At 47.8% G+C, this 16919-nt stretch overlaps 1 protein-coding gene across 3 annotated transcripts; it reads right to left on the reverse strand.

The window, feature by feature from the left end:
* Positions 1-5796: 5796 nt before the first annotated feature.
* Positions 5797-16188, reverse strand: Armcx4 (armadillo repeat containing X-linked 4). Of its 3 annotated transcripts, XM_042269336.2 has the most exons (6): positions 16049-16188; positions 15473-15543; positions 14639-14728; positions 14230-14312; positions 13867-13954; positions 5797-13558 (listed from the first exon to the last, which is right to left on the reverse strand). In XM_042269336.2, the coding sequence occupies exon 6, from the start codon at positions 13431-13433 to the stop codon at positions 6141-6143; it is 7293 nt and encodes a 2430-aa protein (XP_042125270.2). In that variant the 5' UTR covers positions 13434-13558; positions 13867-13954; positions 14230-14312; positions 14639-14728; positions 15473-15543; positions 16049-16188; the 3' UTR covers positions 5797-6140. The 3 variants fall into 3 exon arrangements, with proteins under 3 accessions (XP_042125270.2, XP_076418884.1, XP_042125271.2); XM_076562769.1 differs by lacking the exon at positions 14639-14728; XM_042269337.2 differs by lacking the exon at positions 15473-15543 and having other exon boundaries at positions 16049-16141.
* Positions 16189-16919: the final 731 nt, after the last annotated feature.

The following is a 16919-nucleotide window of genomic DNA, read 5'->3' on the forward strand; positions in this document are numbered from 1 at the left end:
GTTTTCCCATACTTTAAGGAACCATTTTAATTAATTCATATCATTTCCTGGATCTTTGCTAGGGTTTTAAATCTTGGAAAGACTCTCAAATTGATTTATTCTCCTCTTTTCCATTTTGTGCTCTAGACCCACTAATCATGCTCCTGAGATTTCACTCCTATGCATATTCTCTCAGTACCTACTGGTACTGATAGCCAGTCAGATCTTGCAGATACTTACTTGTATATTCCCTTTCCTTTCTTATTACATTCAGTACAGCCCAGAGAGGTTAGTACTGTGGTCTAGATCCAGTTATAGGCTTAGTGGCCAAGATGAGAAGAGCAGATTCCAGGGTCAATCCATGTCATCGTAAAGAGGAAAGTCATGCTTAAATCTTCAAGAAAGGTGGAGTTCCACCCTTCAATAGTCAAAAGTGAGACAGTTTTGAATAATTAAAGGATGCAGAGAGATGTAGGAGATACAAATACTTATGGACAACTATCAGGAGGTTCCATCCTACTGGTCACAAGGTCACGTATCTTTCTAACCAAGGCTTGGGTCTAACAGAAGATTTGGTTATGATTTTAACTTTCTTTGAAGCTTACTTTTTTCAATAATTCCTGTACCTACTCTTTATATTTCTCTTCCTGTACATTAAAGCTGTACATAATCTGTGAGGGAAGCTCTCTTACTTTTGAATATAGCTCTTAGGATTTAATTTATTTAAGTTACTTTTTCAGTTTTTAAAATGTCAATTAAATTTAATAACCTTCCCTATATATAAATTTATACCATGTTTGTCAAAGTATTTAAGATTTTTTTTTAGATTTATGTATTTTATTTAATGAGTGTTGAGTGTTTTGTCTGAATGTATGTATGTGCACCATGTACACGCTGGTGCCCACAGAGGTCAGAAGAGGGCACTGAATCCCCAGGAATGGGACTTGCGGGTGGTTGTACACTACCACGTGGGTGCTGGAAATCAAATTTGGATCCTCTAAAAGAACAGCAAGTGCTCTCAATGCACCTTGTCTCCAGCCCCATTTTTCAAGTTTTGCCATATGGTGCCAGACAATGCTTCCCCTTTCGTTAGCAAAGTCTCTCCAGCCATCCTTGTGCCACCTCATCCCATATTTGGATCTATGCAATCTTCCACCCATGATGGAAGAGTGTTCCACTAGTTCCAACACTGACAACTTGTCGGCAAGAAATCTGCCTAGAATCTGTCATCCCAGGGTTGGCTTTCTTGAGCAGCTTCTTGTGTTGATTCCTGAGGTTTGTTCTCCAGGGAGCAAAGACAGAGTATAGCATGGAGGGCTTTATTAGGGAATTCCATGGGATCAACACCCATTGAAGGGAAGAGAGGGGAGCTGGAATGGACAGAGGGAGCCAATAAACTGTCTCAAGCCATGGCCATCAGTCACTGGACACAAAATGCCCCCAAGAAGGTGGTATGATCTTGGGGAGATGGCTGTCTTCAGTTGATGCATTTCTGGAAGTGTGATGACAGCTGACAGCTATCCACTAACATCACTCCTAACAAATGAAATAAGCACTTTATTCCTGTAGGGGGACCAGGCAGCAGATGGTAGAATTCATTACAATGTGATACTATTTTGTTTTGTTTTTAAGACAGGGTCTCTCTACATAGACCTGGCTGTCCTGGCACTTACTATGTAAACCAGGCTGGCCTCCAACTTACAGAAGCCCTCCTGCTTCTACTTCTGAGTGCTAGGGTTAAAGGTGTGGACCACCATCCCTAGCCTGGGATAGCATTTCTTTACAGTGAAATGTTGGCGGTTCTCAAACAGTAGACTTGAGAGCTCTTTTGTTTTGCATCTCTTTTCATGATGCCTCACTATTTTGTCCACCCTTTCAAATTCAGTCCTCTGACTAGCTCGGACAATAAGTGTGTGCCATTGGATATGGATCAATAATACTTTCATTTTACAGAATAGTTTAAGAGAATAAAAATTTTATACACTTACAGTTTTATTTAAATACTCATTTGAGCCTTTAAGTTATACCTTCCGAATATTTAGATATAACATGTGAACCTTTATTTAGATTTTTTGCTCTAAGGTTTTCAAATGTGACTGGGAGTCCTGCCCATCCAAAATGCATTCTTTGATCTTGGGCTAAACTATACAAGAAAAGTTTATTTATTATATAAAAATCATGAAATACAGATGTGTTTTACAAAACAAGTGGGGCTGATGAGATGGTTCATCAGTTAAGAATACTTGCTGCTCTTTCAGAGGACTTTGGTTTGGTTCCCAGCACCTACATCATGGCTCACAACCATCTGTAACTCAAGTTCCAGGGGATCCAACACTGTTTTCTAGCTTCTACGAGCACTAGGCACACACATAGTACACATACATGCATGCAGGTAAACACTCATACATAAAAATATAAAGGAAGCTGTGATAGCAAATGTCTTTAATACCAGCACTCAAGAGGCAGAGATAGGTGGATCTCTGTGAGTTCAAGGCCAGCCTTGTCTACATAGTGAGTTTCAGGATAAGCAGGTCTACACAGTGAGACCTTGTCTCAAAAAAATAAATAAAAAAAGAATATTTTTTTAATCTTTAAAAAATGATAAAATCGCCGGGCGGTGGTGGCGCACGCCTTTAATCCCAGCACTCGGGAGGCAGAGGCAGGCGGATCTCTGTGAGTTCGAGGCCAGCCTGGGCTACCAAGTGAGTTCCAGGAAAGGCGCAAAGCTATACAGAGAAACCCTGTCTCGAAAAACCAAAAAAAAAAAAATGATAAAATCTCCATCAATCTAACTAACACCCATAAAATTATTAATGTTCTCATAGTACATAGTTCATTTTAGAGGCTATTTTTATTGTGCATGCATGTGTTTATGTGTGTGTGCACATGTGTGGTATGCATGGGCATGAGGAAACCAGAGGTCAACTTGGGTGTCTTCCCAGTAGACTGATTCTCCTCCTTTTTAGAGGTTTATTTTTTTAAAGATTAATTTACTTTCTTAAAATTCATGTGTATATGGATATCTGAATGTGCACTATAGGTGTTTGGGTTCCCATGGGTGCCAGAAGAGGGTGTCAGATCCCTTGAAGCTGGAGTTTCAGATGGTTGTGAGCTGCCCTACATGGACACTGAGAAATGCTCTCAGGTTCTCAGCAAGAGCAGCAAGTGCTCTTAAGGCTAAGCCCTGTATATACCAGCCCTCCACTTTGGTTGTTTTGTTGTTGCTGTTGCTGTTGTTATTTTCAGACGCTGTCACTCACTGAACCTGGAGCTCACCGATTGTCTAGACTGGCTGAGCAGCAAGTCCCAGTGATCATCTTGTTCCTGAGTCCACAGTACAGGGATTACGGGCAAACTCTGCCAGTTTAGTGGTTTTTTGTTTGTTTGTTTGTTTTGTTTTGTTTTTAATTTCTCAAGACAGGGTATCTCTGTGTAGTTTTGGTGGTGCCTGTCCTCTGTAGACCAGGCTGGCCTCAAACTCACAGAGATCTGCCTGGATGTGCTGGAATTGAAGGCGTGCACCACCACCGCCAGGCCAGTTTAGCTTTTTCTGTGAATGCTGGAGAGCCAAACTCAGGTAGGTCCCCAGGACTGCAAGCACATCACCGAGTCAACCTCCCCAGTCTCTTAGGGATCATGAAATGCACCTTTTTTTCTTCATAGAAAGCATATATGCTTTTACAATCTGTTTTCCTACTGAGGATTACATGCTGAATTCTCTGCCGTAAACGCAGATGTCTATTTTAAATAACCTTATATTTTTTCACCCTTCAAAACAGCTTGAAGATGCACAACTTACTGCAAGCTGGTTATTTTATTTGCTCCTAAAGATAGATTTCTACAAATAGAATCATTGGGTGAAAGGGCATACACAGGGCTAGTGAGAGGGCTCAATGGGTAAAGGCGCTTGCTGCCAAGCCTGACAACCTGAGTTCGATCCCCAGAGCCACATGGTGGAAGGGAAAGAACAGACTCCTACAAGTGGTTCTCTGCCCTCTGCATGTGTGCTATGGCAAGCCCCCTCCCTCGACAGACAGACAGACAGACAGACACACACACACACACACACACACACACACACACACGCCACAAAACAAAATATAAAAGAGGGGAAAAGGAAGAAAAGACATGCATATCTTCAAGGCTTTGAAATGTGCCAATGGAACTTGTACCTGAAGCCAAGGTTCAAGTGAAGAGAGAATGGCCTGGGTCTCTGATAGGATAGACATATTACAAATTCTAAAGGAGAGATGTGTATGGCCTTCTGCGCTACTTGCTAAGAACAGTGACAACAGAGGCAAACTCAGACCCAGTCATCTTAGGAAAGGATCAATTAAACGTGTGTGTGTGTGTGTGTGTGTATGTGTGTGTTTCTGGGCTTAAAGGTATTGCAGTTTTCTATAAACTTTAAAAATCCCACATATGCCGGGCGGTGGTGGCGCACGCCTTTAATCCCAGCACTTGGGAGGCAGAGGCAGGCGGATCTCTGTGAGTTCGAGGCCAGCCTGGGCTACCAAGTGAGCTCCAGGAAAGGCGCAAAGCTACACAGAGAAACCCTGTCTCGAAAAACCAAAAAAAAAAAAAAAAAAAATCCCACATACATCCTTTACCCTCAAACTAGGCAAAACTTTAAAAAAAAACTATTTTCCCCTACTAATTTCCTTTTCCTAGTTTCTTTTTGAATACAAGGAAACAAAGTGAGTAGACAGGGACTGAAATGCTCAGGAACATACCTGACAGGCTGCCAGCCTCACAGTCTGAATGCTCACACACACATATACAGGTACCCTTGTCAATACTGTGTGGTGGAAGAAAAATGGAACTTCTCCCCTGTGGATCCCAACATCACTCTTGATGGTACTGTGAAAACCCACTCCAATCAATCTTACTAAAAAAAAATCCTGATGCAAGTACTAAAATTTATTTTTCTTTCAACTGTATTTTCTCATTAATTCAAAACAATTTTCTTATGCACTTATATAGACACCAGAGTTGGCTATGAAAGGACATGTTCCCGTGGACTCCACAACCCTAAAAGAAAACTGATCCTCTTTATACGTCCTCAGAATAAGCTGGAGCACTTACTCACCACAAAAGACCCCAGGCACAGTAAGTGACTCCGGCCTATACTGCCAACGCTTGGAAAACTGAGGCTAGGGGATTGCTAGGAGTTCAAGGCCAGACTTGACTACATAGTAAGTCACAAAGGAGAGCATTCTCACTTCAGTCCTGTCCTTAGGATCCCCACAGGAGCTGATGACATTTCAGATGTCTGTCATCTCGTGCCTCTGCTACGATGGTAGCTTCCTAGCTTGTTTTCCTACCTCTGGTCACCATTCCTATCCTCGCTCCAACTTGAACTCATCCTGACACAAATCAATCCCATTCTTTTCCTTTCATCCTCTAGTCGTGGAAGTCCTTGCTGTTTCTAGGGATACATACAATATTCAGACACTCTGGCAGTCGGAAGTGCTCCATAGACAGAAATCATGCTGACTTCCTCGGTCCTTTTTATCCCCTCTCATGGCCCTCCTGAGTCATTCTACCCAGGTTCTCCAGAACTGGATTTCCCACTTCCTTGCCTTTCTTCCATCAATTCTCCGTCTTCGAATGGCCTTTTTGACCTTTTGTATCTTATTCAAGCACAGCTCACTTAAAAAGACTCCCTTTTCCATGAAGCATTCCCTGGGCACTGATAAATTGGGCAGCATTTTCTGCTTCCTCTAAGCACTGACAGGAAGCAGCTGTCTGTGACCGGAAGACTCCTGATTTTATTTCTAAACAGATCATAAACCCAAGGATGAAGACAATATCTCGTTTTTGCTTCTTAAAACACACAACTTTATTGATGACATAAAAATAAAGTCTCAAATGTATAAACATAAGTCCACACAAAGGACCAAAGATTACCTTACTTATGAAGAATCAGTTTGGTTTCTGCTCATGAAGCATACTAAAAATATCTCAATCCAGACAAGATAAAAATTGACACATGTATTTCCAGAACAAGCTTGAATTCGTTTGGTGTTCATAAAATTGTCCAGCTATAGGTCCTTATAGGCAACATTAGTTTCAAAATTCTAATGCAATTTACAATGTACAGCATGTCCAGGATGTAAAACCAAAATGTTACTCAAACTCTGGGGGGAACAGAGAGCCAATCAGAGTTTATTTATTAATACCTCAACTTTTTCTTTCACCTCTGGATCACTACAATCTGCTGCTAAGGCTCTAAGTTTCTTGGCACAGGCTTTAGGTCGTTGAAACAGAAAATAAAGGGAACTTTTACTGAACCTGTCTTGGGGATATGTTTTTGCTCTTTTTTTAAAATGACGATTTATATTTTCAAAAAGTAAAAGCGCATTAAGGATGTTCTCTTTTGTCTCCTTCTTGCTAAAGATGTTAATCAGTGCTGTTGGTGCATTGGCAATGAGCAAGTCTTTTGTCATGGATGGATTTTTAGAGAAATTCACAAGCATTCCCAAAACATGGTCTTTAGTTTCTCCACTTCCCATAGCCAACAAACGGAGAAATTCTGAAATGTAATTGGTAACCATGTGCTGATATTCACTAGTGATAGTCAGGTGTTTTATCAGTCTTAGTCCAGCCACTTGCACATTTGAGTTTAAGGGACAGGTGACAGTATCTTCACATACCTGACTTAAGTATGTCTTAACCTTTCTATGGTTTTCAGCAGCAACTGAGAGGTTATTCAATGCATTTAAAGCCTTCTGGCGGACAGTAGGGTAGGGATTACCCAATAAGCTTTGGATAACTGAAATTCCACCTATATTCCGGTCAATTTCCTGCGGAAAGGGATAATCAGAACTGTTATATAGAGCATTCGTGGCTATCTCGTGAACAGAAGCATCTTCAGTCATTTCAATCATGCAAATGAGTTTCTCAAGATCTTGTGGATCCAGGTTAACATCCCGTCTGCAGCGGCAGTTGCAGGAATGCACCTTGTCTCCAGTATTGACTTGCTTTCTGAAACCTTCTTCGCCTGGAAAGCTGCTTTGCTTCAGTAGCTTGCTTTCAGAACAAATGATGGTCCCATCCCATACACCCATTCCTGCTCCAGGGACCATGGATGGATATATGCCTCTTGGTTCAGTTGTCTTTTTGGCTTTCACCTGAGATGTAGATTCATCCTCACATCTGTTTTCATTACCAGTACAGAACCAAGATCGGATGTCAACTCCATCAGCAGCATCAAACTTATCTTTAGTGCTGACCTTATCCCCAGTCCCAGATTCAGAGTTGGCATCTTTTTCATTTGTAGATCTGAGGTCATTATTGTCCTCACTGTCAGCCCCAAACAAGTTTCTTAGACTGATCTCTTCAATACCAGGGCTGGATTCTCTACTTAGCTCCTCCTCCTCCTCATCATCATCATCATTTATATCTGCAGCAAAAGTCCAAGACCCTAAGCCGGCCTCAGCCTCAGCCCCAAGCCTAGACCCTTTAGAGGCTGCATCTCCCTCCCAGGACCAAAACTCCATTCTGGCTTCAGCCCCACCCTCTGCAACAACTCCAACCCCGGCCTCAGCCCCAAGCCTAGCCCCTTTAGTGGTTGAGTCTTCATTCCAAAACCAAAACCCCATTCTGGTCTCAGCCCCAACCTCGGCTACAACTCCAGCCCCGGCCTCAGCCACAACTCCAGCCCCGGCCTCAGCCACAACTCCAGCCCCAGCCTCTGCCTCAGCCTCATGCCTAGACCCTTTAGTGGCTGCATCTCCATCCCAGGGCCAAATTTCCATGCTGGTCTCTGCCACAGCTTCAGCCACAGCCTCTGCCCCTGCTCCAGCTCCAGCCTCAGCCTCAGCCCCAAGCCTAGACTCTTTAGCGGCTGCATCTCCGTCCCAAAACCAAAATCCCATGCTGGTCTCAGCCACAGCTTCAGTCTCTGCCTCTGCCCCTGCTCCTGTCCCAATTCCAGCCTCAGCCTCAGCCTCAGCCTCAGCCTCAGCCTCAGCCTCAGCCTCAGCCTCAGCGCCTAGCTTAGATCCTTTAGTAGCTGCATCTCCATCCCAGAACCAAAATCCCATGCTGGTCTCAGTCTCAGCTTCAGCCTCAGCCCCTCCCCCAACTCCAGCCTCAGCCTCAGCCCCAAGCCTAGACCCTTTAGAGGTTGCATCTCCCTCCCAGGACCAAATTTCCATTCCAGCTTCAGCCCCAACCACTGCCTCAACTCTAGGACCAGCCTCAGTTCCAGTCTCAGAATCAGCTGCAGCTGCAGCTGCTGCCCCAGCCTCTGCCCTAGTCTCTGCTCCTGCCTCGGCCTCAACCTCAACCTCTGTCTCTGCTTCCGCCTCGGCCTCAACCTCAACCTCTGTCTCTGCTCCAGCCTCGGCCTCAACCTCAACCTCTGTCTCTGCTCCCGCCTCGGCCTCAACCTCAACCTCTGTCTCTGCTCCCGCCTCGGCCTCAACCTCAACCTCTGTCTCTGCTCCCGCCTCGGCCTCAACCTCAACCTCTGTCTCTGCTCCCGCCTCAGCCTCAACCTCAACCTCTGTCTCTGCTCTCGCCTTGGCCTCAACCTCTGTCTCCGCTCCCGTCTCGGCCTCAACCTCTGTCTCTGCTCCTGCCTCGGCCTCGGCCTTGGCCTCGGCCTCGGCCTTGGCCTCAACCTCTGTCTCTGCTCCTGCCTTGGCCTCAATCTCTGTCTCTGCTCTCGCCTTGGCCTCAACCTCTGTCTCTGCTCCAGCCTCAGGCCCAGCTCCAGCCTCAGCCTCAGCTCCAGCCTTAGCCTCTGTCTCAACTTCAGCCTCGGCTCCAGCCACAGTCTCAGCCTCACCTCCAACACAGGTGCCCGTTAAAGCTGTCTCCTCAGTACTGGTCTTCTTCTCATCCCCCAATCCAGAACTAGTGGTGGCTTCTTCCTTAGTACCTGACGTGGATTCAACACTGGCCTCATCTTTAAGATCAGCTATAGGCAAAATAGTAGCTTCTTCTGTCCAGCACCAAGACCCTATAAAGGCCTCACTCCCTGGCCCAAACCAAAATCCTTCATTGGCCTCCACCTCAGCACTTACAAGGAATCTTCCACTGGCCTGGTCTTGTGTATCTAGCCTAGATCCTCCACTGGCTTCATTACTAGACCTAGACCCAGGCCAGGATTCTCCACCTGCCTGATCTTCAAATCCAGATTTAGAAGAGCCACTAGTCTGATCCACAGGCCCAACCCAGGACCCTCCACTGGCCTGACTCCCAGCTCCACCCCAGGAAACTCCTCCACTAGACTGATCCTCAGACACAGCTGGCCTGGACCCTCCAGTGGCCTGGTCCCCAGCACCAGCCCAGAATCCTCCTCCAACGGCCTGATCCTCAAATCCAGGTTTGGAACAGCCACCAACCTGATCACCAGTCCAGGACACACCACTGATCTGAGTTCCAGTGACAAGCCAGGATCCACTAGTAGTCTGGTTCACCTGCACTGGCTTCGACCCTCCAACGTCCTGACCACTAGCCCCAGCCCAAGAGCCTCCTCCAATGGTCTGATTCCCAGTGTAAGTACAATACCATCCACTGGTCTGATCTCCAGTGCCAGGCCAAGACTCTCCATTAGACTGGTCCCTGGGCCCCATCCTAGATTCTCCACCAGACTGGTCCCCAGAACCAGCCCAGCATCCTCCTGCACTGGACTGATCTACTCCACCAGCAGCCAGTTCTCCAGACCCAGGCTGAGACTCTCCATTGGCCTGGTCCAAAGGCCCAACCAAGAACCCTCCACTGAGTTGGTTTCCAGAATCTGCCCAAGATCTTCCAGCAGACTGATCCTCAGGCACCGACTTGGACCCTCCACTAGCCTGGCCAACAGTCCCAGTCCAAGACCCTTCACCACTGGTCTGATTCTCAAAACCAGGTTTGGATCCACCAACAGACTGGTCTGCAGACCCTGCTGTAGATACTGCACCAGCCTGGTCCCCAGTGCCAGCCCAGGATGCACCACCAGATGGATCTACAGTCCCAAGCCTGGATGCCGCACTAGCTTGGTCTGCGGTCTCAGTCCAAGACCTTCCATTGGCCTGATCCTCAGGTCCCAACCTGGACTCTCCACTGGTCTGGACACCGGCTCCAGCCCAGGTCCCCTTTTCACCGGCCTGATCTTCAAACCTTGGCTTGACCTCACCACCAGCCTGATCACCAGTCCCTGTCCAGGACACAGCATTGGTCTGGTCTACAGCCCCAGTCCAGTATCCAATGCTAACTATATTGCCAGCTCCAGTCCAAGACACTGCACCAGCCTGATTGTCGGCCACAGTCCAGGTCCCAGTAGCCTGGTCCACTACCCAGGACACTCCACTGGCCTGGACTGCAGGCCATGACCCGTCACTGACCTGACTCACAGCCCAGGGCCCTGCAATGGCCTGGTTTCCAGAGACAACCCAAGAACCTGCACTGATCTGGTTCTCAGCCCCAGTCCAGGAGCCTCCAGTGGCGTCAGTAGCCTGAGCTCCTGCCCAGAGTGCCCCACTGGCCTGGTCACCAGCACCTACCCAGGACCCAAGAGCAACCTCATTCTCAGTCCTAGCCCCAGTCCAGGACTTAATGCTGTTTTCATCACAAGCCACAGCCCAGGAACTAACAATGCCAGTCTTCTCATTAGCCCCACTCCAGGGCCCGACACTGGCTGCATTCTCATCATCAGTCCAGGATACAGTATTCTCCCAGTCTCCATCCATGGTCTGAAACCTAAATTTGATCCACCGCTCAGCAGCAATCCAGTCCTCAACACCAATTCCATTCCAGTAATAATCGTGCATGTTAGGCTGAGCACCTACCCCACTCGCAGTTTCAGAAGTGGGCACAGCACCTGCCACGGGCCTTGCATACATCTTATTGTCTACAGTGGCTCCTACCTGTGAACCGGACAGACCTTTATCCCTTGCCCCAAGCAAGGCTTCGTTCTGGGAACTGACCACAGCCTGGGGCTGAGCAGAGCTCCTTGTACCTGTTTTGGCTCCTGCTTTAGTACTAGCATTGGATCTGACCTTATTCCTGGCACCAAGCAAAGTCTCGTTCTGGGAACTGACCACAGCCTGGGACTGGACAGAGCCCCTTGCACCTGACCCAGCCTCTGCCTTAGGCACAGTGTTGGAATTGCCCCTGACCTTATTTCTGGCACCAAGCAAGGCCTCCGCCTGGGAAGAAGCCAAAGCCAGTATTGTACTTGCCCCAGCCTCTGCCTTAGGCACAGCATTGGGATTACCTTTAACCTTACTCTTGGAACCAGGTCCGGCCTCGCCCTGGGAACTGACCACAGCCTTGACAGAGCCCATTGTACCTGCCCCAGCATCCGGTTTAGACCCAGCACTAGAATTGCCCTTGGCCTTAGTCTTGGTACCAGTCAAGGCAACACCCTGGGAAATGGCCGCAGACTGGGGACAGGCACCCACCCCAGCCTCTGCCTTAGGCACAACATTGGGATTGCTCTTAACCTTATTCTTGGCACCGGGTAAGTTCTCACTGTGGGAAGTGGCTACAGTCTGGGACTGGGCAGAATCCGTAGGGTCTGGTCCAGCCCCTGCTTTAGGCACAGAATTGCGATTACCCTTGACCTTATTCTTGGCACCGGATGCACTCTCACCCTGGGAACCGGTCACAACATTGGTCTGGGCAGAGCCCACTGCAGCTGTCCCAGCCTCTGCCTTAGGCACAGGATTTGAGTTGCCCTTGACCTTATTCTTAGTTCCAGGCAGGGCCTCGTTCTGGCAACTGTCTGCCTTTGCCCCTGCTTTAGAAGCAGCATTGGAGTCACTTTTGCTATCAACCTTGGAATCAGACAAGGCTTCAGCTTGGGTTTTCGTCCCAGCTTGAGGCTGTGCACACGTTTTCACATCTGTCGCAGCTCCTGCCTTACACTTGGCTTTGGCTTTGCCTCTAGCCTTACCTTTAGTGTTAGGTAAGGCTTCACCTTGGCTCTGGGCCGTAGCCTGAACCCCTTCCTTAGATGTGGTATTGGCATTGTCCTTAGCCTTGATTTTGCCGTCAGGCAAGTCATCACCCTGGACATTGGCCACAGGCTCAGTCTGGGTACAGAAAACCACATCTCTGCTAGCCTCTGCCTTAGCCACATCGTTGGGATCACTTATGTTTTTATCTTCGGTATCAGGCAAGGCATCAGTCTGCAAACTGGTTTCTGTGTTTGCCTTGGTCCCTGCGTTAGCCATGGCAGTGTCATTACCTTTACCCTTAACCTTGGCATCAGGCATGGCTTCAGTCTGGTCACTGGTTACAGCTTGAGGATCGGTATCAGTTATGTCAGCACCAGTCACTGCCTTAAATTCACCATTGGCATCTTCCCTGTCATCAGTCGTGGTGGCACCAGACGTTGTCTCAGCCTGTATCGTGGCCACAGTCTCGGGTTGTATTATACAAGTTGTCATATCTGCCTCTGCTTCACAAATGTCATTTGTATTATCACAAGCATCATCCCTTGCCCCTGGCATGGCTTCAGCCGGAATGTTGGCAACAATAGGAGGCTGATCAGAAGCCTTTGTATCTACCCCAGACCCTGCCTCAGATGTGCTTTTGAGATTCCCCTTGTCGTCAACCTCATCACCGATCATGTCATCATTTTGAATTATGTCCACAACCTGAGACTGTGCATAGGACTCCACGTCCACTCCAGCCACTACAAGGGGCATATCAATGGGATTTTCATTAGTATCAACTGTGACACCAAGCCTAGTCTCAGATTGAGTTCTAGTCACACTCACAGTCTCTTCCAGTGTTCTTATCGTGGCTTCTGCCACAATTCCAGTCTCATTCATGGTTCCAATCTTGACTACTTCCTTGGTCACTGCCAAGACCTCACTCTGAGTCACTGTTACTCTGTTAATCTCTGTCTCTTTTTCAGCCAATGGAGGAGCTTCTGCTTTGGTCTGGGTCATTGCTTCTTTCTTGACCTCTGCCCTGCCAGCCATTTCCCAAGCTTTAGCTTTGGTCTGCGTCACTGCCTCTTTCTTGCCTACTTCCTCAGTCTCAACTTCAGTTTGTGTGACTGCCTCTTTCATGGTTACTTCTTTGGCTTTGGCTGTGGCTGTGGCTTCAGTAAAAGTCACTGCGTCTGTCATGACCACAGTTTCCACCAATGAACTGGTCTCAGAATGAGTCTCTACCTCCTCCTCAAGCATTGTCTCGGTCTGACAGTTGATACTGGCTCTAGCTAGAACAGGGACCTTGGGATCTGCTTCGGCCACAGGCTCACCTCCTTCTCCAGTTTCTGGTTCAGTCTTGACTCTAGTCTCTGCTCCAGCCATGGCTTCACCTGTGGCCACGGTCTGGTTCTGTACCCCAACCTCAGTCTCCGTCTCGATCCTGGACCCATTTCTGGCAAATCTGCTCCCACTCTGAGATCTTCCCTTGGTTAATCTGTAAATGCAGTAGCAAGTGCCAGCCCAGATCACCAGTCCTGCAGTTGCCCAGCCCACATCCTGAACTCGGCCCATGTAATCACCCCTGCTGAAGGCAGGAACAATGTACTGGGCTCACTCAGGCTACGAAGGAAGATGGTGTGTCTGAGCAATGGTGTTTAACCACTTACAGGCCAGGAGAGCTGCCACTCAAAGGAGACCTAGAAGTGGAAGAAGGAAACGAATGTAACCATCTCTTCTAACTCTATGGCATTATACAGAGAGATACAACCAGGAATAGGAAAGGGTAGAAATGATGTACTTGTTGGGAGAAGAGAAAGATCAACAAACTTTTCATCATTTCTTCCTACCCTCCCCAATTTCCAGCCATTTTTGTATGCAAAATGAATTGTGTCAAGGATGGCAGGAGGGCTGATGATGGATGGATGAGGAACAGAAACTCCCAGAACTAGATTTTTTAAGGGACCTTCTCTGGTTGCCATTATTACAGGTCCCCACTGACACAAACCTGGGATAAATGAATGAAGTCTCCTCTTCTATCCTTCTTTTGCTCAGTGAAACACCCTAATGTACATACAGGCAGGAGACCTTTAGACCTAGAGAAAGGCAGACAAAGAGGAGTGGGTTCTTGATGGAGCAGTCATTTTATCAGCAATTTACTCCCTCTGGTTACCCAATGTCCTTAGCTGCTGTCAGACTCTTTTCCATGGACCGGAATTAAGGTAAAGGTTTAGGGGAAATACCAGGAATGGTGAGAAGGATAGCTGTGAAAAAAGAATAAAAACCTCCTCCAGACTGTCCCTTGTGGAATGCACACTGGTCTCCACTAACCCACATTCGAGGCATGCCTAGACAGCCCCCACCGTCTTACCAGTTATAGGGATCAGAGATAATTTCTTCTTTGCTTCCTCGCTTCCAGTGATCTCAGACTCTGAAGCAGACATGCAGGAGGAGCTATAGGCAAGTAGATAAACAGGAGATAATGGAGACTGTGTCCTTATTAGAACAGATAAGCACCCTAATTCTCGGTTGCAATGCCTGCATCCGGGTCCTGGTCCATTTTAACAATGTATCTTATCTTGTGATTCCATCTCTAGCCTTCTTTGTCACAGCCCAGTCCGCCCTCCCTCAAATATTCCCACCGTTTCCTGCACTGAAATTAACAGGTTGTATTGCAGCATTGTGGAAAGCAGCCATGTGGAGACAAGGCAGAAGTGCCATTCACTGAAGCCCTTTCAAGCTCAGCCCACCCTCTTTTGTCATCCCCAGCCACTACCCACCTTCGTATCAACCTCCATAGTTCCAAAACAGTCTCCCCCTCTTTCCCTTGCTTCCAGGACTAAAAAGCCCTACTTCAAACATGAAAAGCCCTGGGAACAGACAAAGAAAAGAGAGAGGGTGAGTGCTGAGTGCTTTTGATAGCCTAGCATGAAACATCTGTGTCCCCGACCCTGCCTTTCGGGATTTAGAGACTCAGGCATAACCTAGGGCTTCATCTACACTGAAATGAAACACAGAGAAGGGGAGAGAAAAAAGAAAAGGGGGGGAAAGGAGAAAATTTATTTTTTAAACCACCTGTAGGATTCTAGATCTTTCCTCAAAAGTCCACCATTTCCTTTATCAAGATGGTCAGGTAGACATGACTATCTGAAAATTGGAGGATGGCGGAAGAGATGGAGGCCCCACATCCCATGATTCTTCAATCACAGCCTGCCATCTGCTTCCCTGAAAGCCATTTCTAGGAGTCTCAGCACAAGATACAAGGTGTGGAGGAGGGCTTTTGCTTCTGCAAAATCATTATCCCATCCCCCAAAGCCTCTAACAAACAATAGTACCGTTCTTTTACACAAGAAATTGTATTTTTCAATATCACCTGACATAAATCAAAATAATCTGTAATATATTGGTATTCACCATAGAATTTAAGGAAAAGTCCGACGCCTGATAAGGAAACAAAGCTTAGGTAAAGTTCCCAGGCTAGCCCCACCCCACATCCTAATCACATATAAATACAATATATTCAAATACACACACACACAAATATAACAGTGTCTACGTGGCTGCATAGAATCCATACAGAACTTCAACGGTTCAGTGTTGGTGCTCACACTAACCTCCATGGAGCCTGTGCGGTTCTCTTGTCTCCGTCTCCGTTTTTCCCTCGCCTCACCACAGACACATCGAACTATTGTCCAAAAGGAGAGAGTAAAGGCACTGAGTGCTCAGGCCAGCACCAACGCCACACATCCCAACACTCTCCTTTTTGGAATCCGGTTGTCAAAGGTCCCTCCCCTCGTTCTGAGACACCACCCCTACCGAGCCCGCCGTCCAGGCACTAAGGCCCACCATTTTCTCAGCAAATGCCACGGTGGCGCGCGTCCCTCCTCTGAAAGGAGCAGGAAGCCCGCGGACATGTGCGGGCGCCCATTGATGGAGTTAATTAGAGAGGATGGGCATCTCCCTCTGCATTTCCCTCTAGAGACTCTCCCCACCAGCGGCCCTGTCAAAGCACAGGGTTCCCTTGCGCAGATTCAGCTAGGGGCTGGGGGACGCGGGAGAATAGGAGGGGAAGGGCTCCTTGAACTTGATCCAGCATGGACACCCCACCTCCTCAATCTACCTCCGTAGCCCCGCCGAATCCGGAGACTGCGGCTAGCAGGGCCGTGGCGCGGCCGCTCCGGGGCCCTTACCTGATCAGCTCACTCCGGGCCCGATGCCAGCCCGCCGCGCGCGGGGCAGCGGGGAGCTGGAGACCAGACGCGAGTGACGACTGCACCCAAGGCTGCGTCGCTCTGCAGCTCCAGGTCACGTGAGGGCCGCGCGTCATCGCTCTCCCTCCCCCTCACAACCCCCCACTGGTCGGAAGGCAGTCAACAGGACCCCCTTCAGCCTGCACAGGCGCCCCCCTCCTCGCATCTTTGCGCGGAGCCCCAGCGCGCCCCGCCCTGTCACTCATCTCCGCGCTCTCCAATCTGAGCGCCCACAAGTGTCATCACCATGTAGCGGTTGGAGTTTACCGGTCCCTGGTTACTAGGAAGGGTCTGTACCCCCACCCACTCCCAGGCCTTGGCTGGAGCCTTTTCTGCATCTTTGAGGAAGCCTTTCTTTTCCTCTCAGGATACAATACCAATGCTCCCCCACCGGCTCTCTATACAACCTGCCTTCCCTTAGTAACAACCCCCCACCAAATCGCCTAGAGAAAGAGGAAAACCGTGCAACCAGAGCCTTCTCTTTCTTTGTCTGTATTCCTTTTTCTATCAACATCCTTCCTCCCTCCCCCCCCCCCCGCGATGGGAAACTGCAGTAAAGACATTTTCATTCGCCATGAAAAATTCAGGTTGTAAAAAATTTAAAGACTCATCCGTTTACACAATTTTATGACACTTTAAAAAAATGTTTTCTAGTTGCTATAAACTACTTCTGAGCTTTGAAAACAGATGCAATTACTGACATTTTAAATACAATTTTTTCCTAAACAAAGCCAGCCCGTTTTTCAATGCAATCGGCAAATTCATCTTTGGAAAGACGTTCGGATTTCAAAACTTGATAGTTTCACAGAAA

This window comes from Peromyscus maniculatus, chromosome X (assembly GCF_049852395.1).
Source record: "Peromyscus maniculatus bairdii isolate BWxNUB_F1_BW_parent chromosome X, HU_Pman_BW_mat_3.1, whole genome shotgun sequence".
NCBI classification, from domain to species: Eukaryota; Metazoa; Chordata; class Mammalia; order Rodentia; family Cricetidae; genus Peromyscus; species Peromyscus maniculatus.

Bases quoted from the DNA above. Each gene is read 5' to 3' on its own strand.
- Armcx4 (XM_076562769.1), bottom strand. From the start codon at position 13,433: ATGGGCCGAGTTCAGGATGTGGGCTGGGCAACTGCAGGACTGGTGATC.